This window comes from Ranitomeya variabilis, chromosome 2, assembly GCF_051348905.1.
Source record: "Ranitomeya variabilis isolate aRanVar5 chromosome 2, aRanVar5.hap1, whole genome shotgun sequence".
Taxonomy (NCBI): domain Eukaryota; kingdom Metazoa; phylum Chordata; class Amphibia; order Anura; family Dendrobatidae; genus Ranitomeya; species Ranitomeya variabilis.
In genome coordinates this window covers 881258824-881271548 of record NC_135233.1, presented here as the reverse complement: position 1 = coordinate 881271548, position 12725 = coordinate 881258824, and the positions used below count along the sequence as shown (strand labels likewise).

Here is a 12725-nt window from a genome sequence, read left to right as displayed (position 1 = left end):
ACAGTTTATCTCCGCTCACTGGTGTCAGCCGATGGTACTACTGCTCCCATCATCCAACACCTGCTGCCGCTAATAACAGGGAGAGCAGGAGCGGATGATGGATGTATTCATTAGCTGGCTCCTACGCTGTAAATATATAATTTAAAAAAAACCTGCGTGGGTTCCCCCTATTTTTTGTAACAAGCCAGGTAAAACTCGCAGCTGGCGGCTGCAACCCTCAGCTGTCAGCTTCAGTAAGTCTAGTTATCAAGAATAGAAGGGTCCTCACGCTGTTTTTTAAATTATTTAAATAAATAATTTAAAAAAACCTGCGTGGGGTCCTCCTGTTTTTGACAACCAGCCTTGCTAAAGCCGATAGCTGGAGGCTGGTATTCTCCGCCTGGGACGGGTCCATGGATGTTGCACCCCCCCCCCCAACCCCCCCAGCCTAAAAATAGCAGCCCGCAGCTGCCCAGAAAATGCACATCTATTAGATGTGCCAATTTTGGAGTTCATATTTGTGGGGTTTGTCACATTTTCACCTTTGTATTGTCAGGTGACATCAAGCTTATGGCTTAGTAATGGAGAAGTGTCTATAAGGCACCTATCCATTACTAATCCTATAGTTATATGGTAAATAAAGACACAGCCAGAACAAATAGAAATAAAACAAAACACACTTTTCCATTTTTATTTAAAAATAACAAACACAATTATACTCACCTAACGCCTATTCCACCGAAGCACTCTTTCTCCTGTAATAAAACAAAAATAAAAAAACAACAATATCCCTCAACTATCCGTTGTTCTGTCCCACGCCGTAATCCATATCTGGGGGAAAAACCGTTTTTAACCTGGAAAGTGCCAAGGTGCCACTGTCCAGGCTGAGAGCCAGTGGTAAATGAGCTGCTGCAAGCGCCGCGTCAGTGACGTCATCGAGGTTACCTCCGGTCACTGAGGCTCCGTTCCCAGCTGGGTTGAACTGCGGTGACCTTGGCGAGATCCCCGCTAGCACCGTGAGAAAGTTGCACGGTGCAAAGTCAAGTTCTCCTGGAGAATTTCACTGTGGTGAATTTCAACTGCGGTGAATTCGCCTCTGCACCATGCGACTTTCACCCGGTGCTAGCGGGCATCTCGTCAAGGTCACTGCATTTCGGCCCACCTGGGAACGGAGCCTCAGTAACCGGAGGTAACATCGATGACATAACCGCCGGTCACTGACGCTGCGCTCCCAGCAGCTCATTCACCAGTGGTTCTCAGCCTGAACGGTCGCATCTTGGCATCGTCCAGGTTGAAAACTGTTTATCCCTCAGATATGGATTACGACATGGGACAGAATGTTGGATAGGTGAGGGACATTGTTGTATTTTATTTTTGCTTTATTACAGGAGAGCAAGGGCCTTGGTGGAATTAGGCAAAGTCATAAGTATGGTTTAATTAAGATTATTAAAGGAGGCTTTGTCATTCTTTCAAATAAAGGACTTTTTCTGGGTGTCTGTTTTCTTACAATATGACTATGGGGATAGTAATGGGGGTGACTTATTGATGCCTCTCCGTTACTAACCTTGGGGATTGACGTCACCTGACAATACAAAGGTGACATGAACCCCCCCCCCACCTATCACCCACCCCACTTGCTACCGCTACAGGGCAAGTGGGAAGAGCGAGGCTAAGTGCCAGAATTGGCACATCTTATAGATGCGCCTTTTCTGGGGTGGCTGAGAGCTGATGTTTTTAGCCCTGGAGGGGGCAGTATCAATGGCCCCTTCCTAGGCTATTAATATCAGCCTACAGCGGTCTCCATAGCCTTTGCTAGTTATTAATTGTAGGGGGACCCTACGTCATTTTCATTTTTTCTTTTTTTTCTTTTAGGGTCCCTCATTTTAATAGCCAGTAAAGACTAAGTATACAGCTGTGAGCTGATATTGATAGCCTGGGAAGCTCCATGGGTGTTACCCCCTTCCCAGGCTATAAACATCTTCCCCCAACCGTCGGCTTTCCGTCTGCTGGTTAAGAAAATTATTCGGGAGCCCATGCAATTTTTTTCAGAAAAATAATCTTTTAATAATTAAATACATGTACAGTAAGCTGCACACACTGTATTAATCATTTTTGTCACAGACATCTGTATATCTATATGTATTTACTGTGTGTAATCCATCTCTTCTATCCTGTCGGCTCCTGCAGTGATTTTACCGAACACTGCAGATGAATTACCGGCTTTTCATCTATCTATCCATGTAATATATATATACATAGATATACGTGTGTGCCACTGACATCTATACATCTATGTATTCTATGTGTTTATATCTATTCTTTCGACTCTATGGTAACCTGTCATTGATTTTACTGTACGCGGCATATGAATTGCCAGCTTTTCAAAGGATCTAGAGGTACGGTATTACAGGAAGTAGGTTTTTTCTTTTTCTCTAGGGGCTCTCCACTTTATTAGCATGCACAAAGACACGAGAGAGCCCCAAAAACGCATGAAAAAAATGCAAACGTGTTTTTCCCCAGCTTCTTTCCTGCCAAGAAATCAGGTTTTGCTGCAGACAAAAACCGCCCAGTGTGAACTTACGCCTTTGCTGTCTCTAGCTTACATGCTTACATAAAGGGAATCAGTCAGCAGGTTTTTTTTCCCTCCTTCATACGTGAATACAGTTCAGCTTGGGTGATCTCTTCCTCCCTTGTGCAGCTTTCTTTCTCCACACATTTCTAGATGATTGTAGGGCTCCTGTCTGCTTCTTCCTTGCTCTTCAGAAGGCAGATGGTTTTTTTTTTTCGTTTTTTTTCCAGAACAATTTGTAAAAAATATCCTTCTTTCATGCAGGGAGTCATATTTGTCCATATGTTATATATTAGGTAGCAGTTAAAAGCCTGTGTCCAAATATCAATGATAAGTAATAGCGTAATTTCCACCTAAATAGGGGACCACTCCTAAACTTGAGAATCTCCCAAAATGTATGGGGGTAAATGCTGCAAAAAAAGCTCATCATAGCAACAAGGGGAATTGACCAATCAGATGGACAGAAAATGAATTTCCGTGCAGAGCTTGAATGATTGGTGTACATGTTTCCATAGGACTCCATGACATGCCTCTCACTCTATTCTCTTGTTACAGGGAAGGACGGGCAGCGCTAATTACATCTTTCTGTGTGTTTAAGTTCATGGCTCTGTACAGTATTATCCAGTACTTCACAGTTACTCTACTGTATTCTGTGAGTATTTATTGCAGGTATTATATGATTACATCACTATAATCTTTGATTATTGCTCCCTATGAATGTTATCCAGGGGTTTCTGCACTTGCGGTAATTGCCTGCCAATATAACTCTCTATTAGGGCATCATACAGCTATCCTTGGATTGATAGCTCTTGACATCCTTCACTAATTTTTAGTGTATAATTAGTTGGTCATATACCTACTAAAAGAAAAGCTGGGTATAATGGGAAAGAGAAAAAATTATGTGTTTACCTGCGCTATGGAATAAAATGCATTAGACAAACATCTGCGAATGCATTTTATTCCATAGCGCAGGTAAACACATAATTTTTACTTTTTTATAATTATCCATTCCTTTGTGTGGTACGGAACATTACCCGCTGCTATTCCCATATGTTTATACTGGCACCGCTACCCCGTTAACTTATTTTTTTATAATGGGAAAGAGTTTCTCAATAAGTAGACCCGCAAGCAAGTGTAGGGACACTTATAGGCCATGCAATATTCCCTGGAAAAAGAATATGCAATTATTCTCACAGAGGAAGAGAACATAGTCTCTTTCGCCTCCTATCGAAAATAGCAATCCTAGATGTCAATATTGATCCTTTAAGGAGAACCTGTCACCATGTTTTTGGAGTAAAACCAAAACCCAAGAGCAAGGACTAAAAGAGGGAGAAATACCAGGCTAGGATATGCATATATTTATCTTTATTTTGATAGCAGATGGTCAAATTACATAACATGATAAACAGTACATAACATGATAAACAGTAAATGAAAAAAGAAGAAAGGATGTGCACTACAGGACATATAATGATATTGGTAATGAATAAAAAATGGGAACCCACAATGAAATCTTAGAAGACCTGATACTAAAAAAACTTAGAAAAAAGTGTGGTAAAAGGAGGTGAACAAAGGACAGTGAGAAACATCCAATATGATGTTAAAAAAAATAAATAACAAAATATTTTGTTTAAAATTTACACAAGTGCATATAAAATTGGCATATAATTAAATAATTAAGTGCACCAAATAGTTAAATTATACGCCAATTTTACATGCACTTGTGTAAATTTTAAACAAAATATTTTGTTATTTATTTTTAACATCATACGTTTTTTAGTATCAGGTCTCCTAACATTTCATTGTGGGTTACCATTTTTTATTCATTACCAATATTATTATATGTCCTGTAGTGCACATCCTTTCTTCTTTCTTTTTTTTTTTCTTTTTTTCATTTACTGTTTATCATGTTATGTAATTTGACCATCTGCTATTAAAAAAAAGAAAAATGTATGCATATCCTAGCCTGGTATTTCTCCCTCTTTTAGTCCTTGTTCTTGGGTTTTGGTTTTACTCTATGCACTAAGTGGGTTCCACTCACCTATATATATATATATATATATATATATATATATATATATATATATATATATATATATATATATATATATATATATATATCTCTCTCTCTCTCTCTCTCTCTCTCTCTCTCTCTCTCTCTCTCTCTCTCTCTCTCTCTCTCTCTCTCTCTCTCTCTCTCTCTCTCTCTCTCTCTCTCTCTCTCTCTCTCCCCCCCCCCCCCCTCTCTCCCCCTCTCTCCCCCTCTCCCATTATATTTGTTATATTATACTTGTTATATACATTATATGTATGTGTGTATATATTGTACACCATATCTTTCACTCTCTGGGTATTAGTATATTGGTGTGTGTGGTTCTACAGTTGTTTAGTTACCATGTTTTTGGAGCAACTTAAAGAATGGGCAGAGATCCTGATTCCACCACTGTTGCTTTTTGCTGTAGTTTTAATAAAACACTGTACATCTGCTGCTGCCCTGTTATTTCTGTCAATGATGAGCTCCTGATATGTAGTCCTTGATATTGGTGAACTCTAGCTATCCCTACCCCCACCACTGAGTGACAGCTTTCCTTGTGCACTGCATAGCCAGAAAGCTGCCACTGAGAGGACTAACAGATAATGGGGATGATATCAAAACTACATCAAGGAGCCCAGTAAGTGACGTACCACTGAAGATGAGCTTACCGACATGACATAAAGCCAAGCCAGAATCTTCTAAAGCAAGACATGCATTTGCAGATACCTAATTTAGGTTCTTGCCCCTCATTTAGTAGAAGTCTAGATGACTTATTCCACAACCAGTTCGTGACCGGGGTCATCTTTCCCCGTTCCTGACCAACCAGATTTTGAGGCTTTTTTTTGTACATACGTGTTTATCGCCTCTATAATTTTCAACTAGGCCAGGAGTTGAAGAAGGGAATGATTTTTGCTGGAAAAAGAGACTTCCTGTTTCTACGTAGAGCAGATAAGTGAAGTTGCTAGATAGAAAGATAAAATGAGCAATAGTAAGTACACAGTGCTATATAATGTGGTGATTGCAATATATTAAGAAGATAAAAACGTTGATGGGAGGAGTACTTCTTTAGTCATTTCTAGGTTGTGTGTTCATTAAAATGATGTTAAAGGGAACCGGTCACCCCCAAAATCGCAGATGAGCTAAGCCCACCGGCATCAGGGGCTTATCTACAGCATTCTGGAATGCTGTAGATAAGTCCCCGATGTAACCTTAAAGATGAGAAAAAGGTTAGATTATACTCACCCAGAGGCGGTCCCGCTGCGGTCTGATGGGTAACATAGTAACGTAGTTATTAAGATTGAAGGAAGACTTTAAGTCCATCTAGTTCAACCCATAGCCTACCCTAACATGCCCTAACATGTTGATCCAGAGGAAGGCAAAAAAAACCCATGTGGCAAAGAGTAAGCTCCACTTTGGGGAAAAAAATTCCTTCCCGACTCCACACACGGCAATCAGACTAGTTCACTGGATCAACGCCCTATCAAGGAATCTTATATATACCCTGTAACATTATACTTTTCCAGAAAGGTATCCAGTCCCCTCTTAAATTTAAGTAATGACTCACTCATTACAACATCATACGGCAGAGAGTTCCATAGTCTCACTGCTCTTACAGTAAAGAATCCGCATCTGTTATTATGCTTAAACCTTCTTTCCTCCAGACGTAGAGGATGCCCCCTTGTCCCTGTCACCGGTCTATGATTAAAAAGATCATCAGAAAGGTCTTTGTACTGTCCCCTCATATATTTATACATTAACATAAGATCACCCCTTAGTCTTCGTTTTTCCAAACTAAATAGCCCCAAGTGTAATAACCTATCTTGGTATTGCAGACCCCCCAGTCCTCTAATAACCTTGGTCGCTCTTCTCTGCACCCGCTCCAGTTCAGCTATGTCTTTCTTATACACCGGAGACCAGAACTGTGCACAGTATTCTAAGTGTGGTCGAACTAGTGACTTGTATAGAGGTAAAATTATGTTCTCATGAGCATCTATACCTCTTTTAATACATCCCATTATTTTATTTGCCTTTGTAGCAGCTGTCTGACACTGGCCACTGAATATGAGTTTGTCATCCACCCATACACCCAGGTCTTTTTCATTGACGGTTTTGCCCAGAGTTTTAGAATTAAGCACATAGTTATACATCTTATTACTTCTACCCGACCTTACATTTATCCCCATTAAAGCTCATTTGCCATTTATCAGCCCAAGCTGGGTCATGAGGTTATTCCTCTTCAGATACTCCAGTATAGCATCTCTTAGAATGCCCTCCAGGATTTTACCCACAGTAGAGGTTAAGCTTACTGGCCTATAATTACCGAGTTCAGTTTTTGTCCCCTTTTTGAATATTGGCACCACATTTGCTGTACGCCAGTCCTGTGGTACAGACCCTGTTATTATGGAGTCTTTAAAGATTAAAAATAATGATCTATCAATGACTATAGTTAGTTCCTGCAGTACTCGGGGGTGTATCCCATCCGGGCCCGGAGATTTGTCAATTTTAGTGATTTTTAGACGCCGCCGTACTTCCTGCTGGGTTAAGCAGGTGACATTTAAATGGGGAATTTTTATCACTGGACATTTTGTCTGCCATGGAATTTTCTTGTGTAAATACTGATGAAAAAAAGTCATTTAGCATATTGGCTTTTTCCTCATCCTCATCCACCGTGTCGCGGTCCGGCGCCTCCTGTCTTCATCAGATGACGTCCTTTTCTTGTCTTCACACTGAGGCTCCGGCGCAGGTGTACTTTGTCTGTCCTGTTAAGGGCAGAGCAAAGTAGTGCAGTGCGCAGGCATCGGGAAAGGTCAGAGAGGCCCGGCACCTGCGCACTGCAGTACTTTGTCTGCCCTGTTGAGGACAGAGCAAAGTACGCCTGCACCGGAGCTGCAGCATGAAGACAAGAAGAGGATGTCATCATATGAAGATGGGAGGCCCCAGACCGGATCGCGACGCCCATCGGACCCAGACCGCAGCGGGAACGCCCCTGGGTGAGTATAATATGACCTCTTTTTCTCATCTTTCAGGTTACATCGGGGGCTTATCTACAGCATTACAGAATGCTGTAGATAAGCCCCTGATGCCGGTGGGCTTAGCTCATCTGCGATTTTGGGGGTGACAGGTTCCCTTTAATAAAAGTTATAGCTGAAGATCAGCTCCTCTGTTTAGTTATGACATAATATAAATAGCTCCTTAATGTCTTCTCCTGTGAAATGCACATTGCCTACAGTATAGTAATAAGGGCATGATTATTTCCAAATCTTTTTTGATTGTTAGATTCTCAGCAACCTTGGAGATTTCCAGTTTCTCTTTATAGACCTGGCAATTATCTTGGTGGTAGTGTTTACAAGTAAGTTTCTTTTTTTTCCCCAGCTTTTAGCAATATTTTGTGGGTGAAGAGTGTGAAAAATATACCTGTGTGTATGTATATGTGTATATGACCAGAGAGAGTATAAGCCGAGGCACCTAATTTTGGCACAAAACACTGGGAAAACTTGACTCGAGTATAAGCCGGATATGGATCGTAACTTCATCCCTATCTTTGTCTGCATGGCTCCTCCTCCCTATCCTTGTATACATGGCTCCTCCTCCCCATCCTTGTCTGCATGGCTCCTTATTCCCATCCTTGTCTGCATGGCTCCTCCTCCCCATCCTTGTCTGCATGGCTCCTTATTCCCATCCTTGTCTGCATGGCTCCTTATTCCCATCCTTGTCTGCATGGCTCCTCCTCCCCATCCTTGTCTGCATGGCTCCTTATTCCCATCCTTGTCTGCATGGCTCCTCCTCCCCATCCTTGTCTGCATGGCTCCTCCTCCCCATCCTTGTCTGCATGGCTCCTTATTCCCATCCTTGTCTGCATGGCTCCTCCTCCCCATCCTTGTCTGCATGGCTCCTTATTCCCATCCTTGTCTGCATGGCTCCTCCTCCCCATCCTTGTCTGCATGGCTCCTTATTCCCATCCTTGTCTGCATGGCTCCTTATTCCCATCCTTGTCTGCATGGCTCCTCCTCCCCATCCTTGTCTGCATGGCTCCTTATTCCCATCCTTGTCTGCATGGCTCCTCCTCCCCATCCTTGTCTGCATGGCTCCTTATTCCCATCCTTGTCTGCATGGCTCCTCCTCCCCATCCTTGTCTGCATGGCTCCTTATTCCCATCCTTGTCTGCATGGCTCCTCCTCCCCATCCTTGTCTGCATGGCTCCTTATTCCCATCCTTGTCTGCATGGCTCCTTATTCCCATCCTTGTCTGCATGGCTCCTCCTCCCCATCCTTGTCTGCATGGCTCCTTATTCCCATCCTTCTCTGCATAGCTCCTCCTCCCCATCCTTGTCTGCATGGCTCCTCCTCCCCATCCTTGTCTGCATGGCTCCTCCTCCCCATCCTTGTATGCATGGTTCCTCATCCCTATCTTGGTATGCATGGCCCCCTCATCCCCATCTTTGTATGCTTGGCTTCTCATCCCTATCCTTGTATGCATGACTTTTCATGCATAAAAAAATACATAAAAAAAAAAAATCAAACTTGCCATCCCTGCATGCCCTCGCTGCATCTTGTTCTGGTGCCCACAGCTCCAGTGGACAGGCGATCACGTGTCCCTGCTCATTAAGTTAATTAATGTTCACTCCACGCCTATGGGAGTGGAGAGAGGTGAATATTCATAACTCTTAAGTATTGCACACCCGTGATAGCCCGGCAGCTGCTGGAAGCCGGCTACTGTCACTGTGTGCGCTATAAGAAAAATGAATGTTTACTGCCAGTGCAGTGAATATTCATTTCTCTTTAGCAGCGGGCACAGGAGATAGCTGCAGCAGCCGGCTCGTTTCTCCTGTGATCCGCCTCTTCCCCTCCCCTGCCGTCCTCTGGGACAATGACTTGTGTATACGCCGAGGTACGGTATTTCCGGGACCATAAGACACATTTTTTTTCCCAACATTTTTTTGGGGGAAAATGGGGGTGCGTCTTATGGTAGGAATATACTTACAAATCCTGTGGAGGTGGTCCCGATGTAGCCTCCCTTCCTAGGCTGGTGTGGTGGTGGCGGGGCTGATCTGAATCTGAGCATGCGCCACCCTGACGGCCATTTTCCCGGAGCCGCCGCATCGCAGCAACGGAGTTGTGGGGGCTTCCGGGCTTTGACGAAATGCCGGCAGAGCCCCGCCACCACCACACCACAGAGTGCTGCCGCCTCACAGATCCCAGGCACCCCACAGAGCACCAGCACCACACCAGCCTGGGATGGGATTTCCCAGAGGCCAGTGCATCAGCCTGGACCACCGAACGACCCCTGTGACCACTTTTTCACCTGTGCCGATCCCTTCCCTGGTAAGCTGAATTCGGACTGTAAGACGTACCCCCATTTGACACATTTTTTTTTTCTACATATTTTCCTTCTGAAAATTTGGGGTGCGTCTTATAGTCCGAAAAATACGGACTATAAGATACATATGTATTTATGTATATGTATATTACCAAGAACTAATGCTAACTACATTAATCATCTGAAAGGTGATGTATCTGCTTTTTCTATCAGGTAAGTTTGTTCAAATCCATCCAAAGTATGTACTTATGCTCATTAGTCTCTGCCGTGCATTAGTGCCATTTTTGGTATAATCTGTTGATCATCTGAGCAAGACTTACAGATCTTCTCCTGTTTATGCTCTTCTGGAGGAAGAGGAAGATGAACCCGGTAAAATGACTCTTTTGCCTATAGCAGCCAGCTTTGAGGTATCTCTTATTTTGCGCTACCCTGGTTGGCAGACAGTTTCCCTGTAGGGCTGTGTAATTGTGCCCAGGATTATATCTGTAATGCAGTCACATTATGGGGTCAGCTGTCCTCTATCTCCAATGTCTCACACTCCAGTGCATGGCTACTAGAAAATAAATAGATATTCTTACAGTATAATACATGGATTTTAGCCAAAAAGTACATGCTGTGGAGTGGAGTTCTTACTGGGAAGATATTTTGGGGTGGGAGTTATTCCATCTGTTACACATGTGGCTAAAAAAAAATTGAAAATTGTGGTTTTCTCTTAAAATGCAGGCAATGCATGTTTTACATTCAACTTAACTATTTTTTTTGTTTTCTCTGTGAGCTTTTCCTGGCAGAATTTATTCCATGTGTCCTATGTCCTTTACTGTTCTCCCGTGAAATTCTGTAGAATTAACGGCCATAATTGTCATTTGTGTCACACCAATTTCATTTGGTAACTTATATCATATATGGTAACTAAAGTAATGTATGTTTCTTGCATCTGGTGGACATATATTTACATGAAGAACCGTTTTTAGTTTTATTTTCTAGATCAAATGAAAAGTATGTTCCAAGGTTTAAGATGACATTTTGTTCTTTTCCAGTGAGTTTAAACCCAGCCTGGAAAGACTTGGTTGCACAAAGACCTCCATCTGGCCTCATTTCGGCAGCCCTTCTCTTCTCTGTCCTGTCCCAAATCATTATTTGCTTGGCATTCCAGACCATGGCTTTTCTGCTGGTAAAACAGGAGCCCTGGTACGAGGTCTGGAGCCCCAGCAGCAAGTGAGTGGTGCCGCCTGAAAGTGAACATTAAGAGATAGTTAATCATTTTACAATATATACTTACGGTTTTGTTTTTTCAGTGCATGTAATATATCCATGGAGAGTCACCATGAAAATCACACTGAACATGATGAGCACAACATCAAGAACTATGAAAACACCACTCTTTTCTACGTGTCCTGCTTCCAATACCTCATTGTGGCAGTTGTGTTCTCAAAAGGAAAACCTTTTCGCCAACCCAGCTACAGAAATTGTACGTGTTCCCGTTCTGTTATACTGTAATGTTTACGTTCTAACTTAAATTTTTTTCTTCTACTGAAACATTAAATAATTTCTGTATAAAACAAGACAATGGCTGTGCCTGGAATGTTATGTTGCATTACTCTTTTGTTGCTACATTACTACTAGCAGCTATATTACAGTGTTGCAGCTTTGTAAAAATTGTTGTAATGGACGTTTGTAGCCCTGCACTCGTGCAGTTGTGCCATATCTGCTGCTTTTTGGGCAATCTGTCACCCCCTGGGACATTTATGACCTATTAATATGGGCATACAGGTAATGGAAATGTTAAACTAGTCCTACCTGTATGCCTCATATTAGTGATCTTGTTGTAGAGAAATGTTATATTCTTTCTGTATACTAATGATTTCTTCCATTCTTTGGGGCGTGCGGTTCCTGGAAGAAATCCCTGCCTCCTGACTTCACTGTAATACTACCCCCATCCCATGCACGTCAGTTGTGGCGCTGGAATCCTGCAACTGCACTCCCTCCACATTATGTACCTTTTTCTCCCTTCTATTGGCACTGCATTCGGGGATCTTCTGGGGTAGTATTACAATGAAGACAGAAGGAAGGGAATTCTTCCAGGCACCGCACACCCCGGAGCCTGGAAGAAATCATTAGCATAAAGAAAGAATATAACTTTTCCCTACAACAAGACCATTAATATGAGGCATACAGGTTGGGCTAGTTTAACAATTCTATTACCTGTATGCCCATATTAATAGGTCATATACGTCCCAGAGGGAGATTCCCTTTAAAGACAGAACGTATGTATAGTTGTGGCCAAAAGTATTGACACCCCTGCAATTCTGTCAGATAATACTCAGTTTCTTCCTGAAAATGATTGCAAACACAAATTCTTTGGTATTAGTATCTTCATTTAATTTGTCTTAAATGAAAAAACACAAAAAGAATTGTTCTAAAGCCAAATTCGATATAATTCCACACAAAACATAAAAAAAGGGGTGGACAAAAGTATTGGCACTGTTCGAAAAATCATGTGATGCTTCTCTAATTTGTGTAATTAACAGCACCTGTAACTTACCCGTGGCACCTAACAGGTGTTGGCAATAACTAAATCACACTTGCAGCCAGTTGACATGGATCGAAGTTGACTCAACTTCTGTCCTGTGTCCTTGTGTGTACCACATTGAGCACGGAGAAAAGAAAGAAGACCAAAGAACTGTCTGAGGACTTGAGAAACCAAATTGTAAGGAAGCATGAGCAATCTCAAAGCTACAAGTCCATCTCCAAAGACTTGAATGTTCCTGTGTCTACCGTGCGCAGTGTCATCAAGAAGTTTAAAGCCCATGGCACTGTGGCTAACCT

The 12725-nt window shown here is 42.3% G+C and overlaps 1 protein-coding gene across 2 annotated transcripts in view; it reads left to right on the top strand.

Annotated features, from left to right (window-relative positions):
• ATP13A3 (ATPase 13A3) overlaps positions 1-12725 on the top strand; it is a 182141-nt gene that overhangs the window by 147555 nt on the left and 21861 nt on the right. For both annotated transcript variants that reach the window (XM_077290356.1, XM_077290355.1), the window contains exons 26-29: positions 3104-3200; positions 7860-7932; positions 10937-11114; positions 11195-11367. In XM_077290356.1, coding sequence (XP_077146471.1) covers positions 3104-3200; positions 7860-7932; positions 10937-11114; positions 11195-11367 — 521 coding nt within the window. The remainder of the gene's footprint in view (positions 1-3103; positions 3201-7859; positions 7933-10936; positions 11115-11194; positions 11368-12725) is intronic.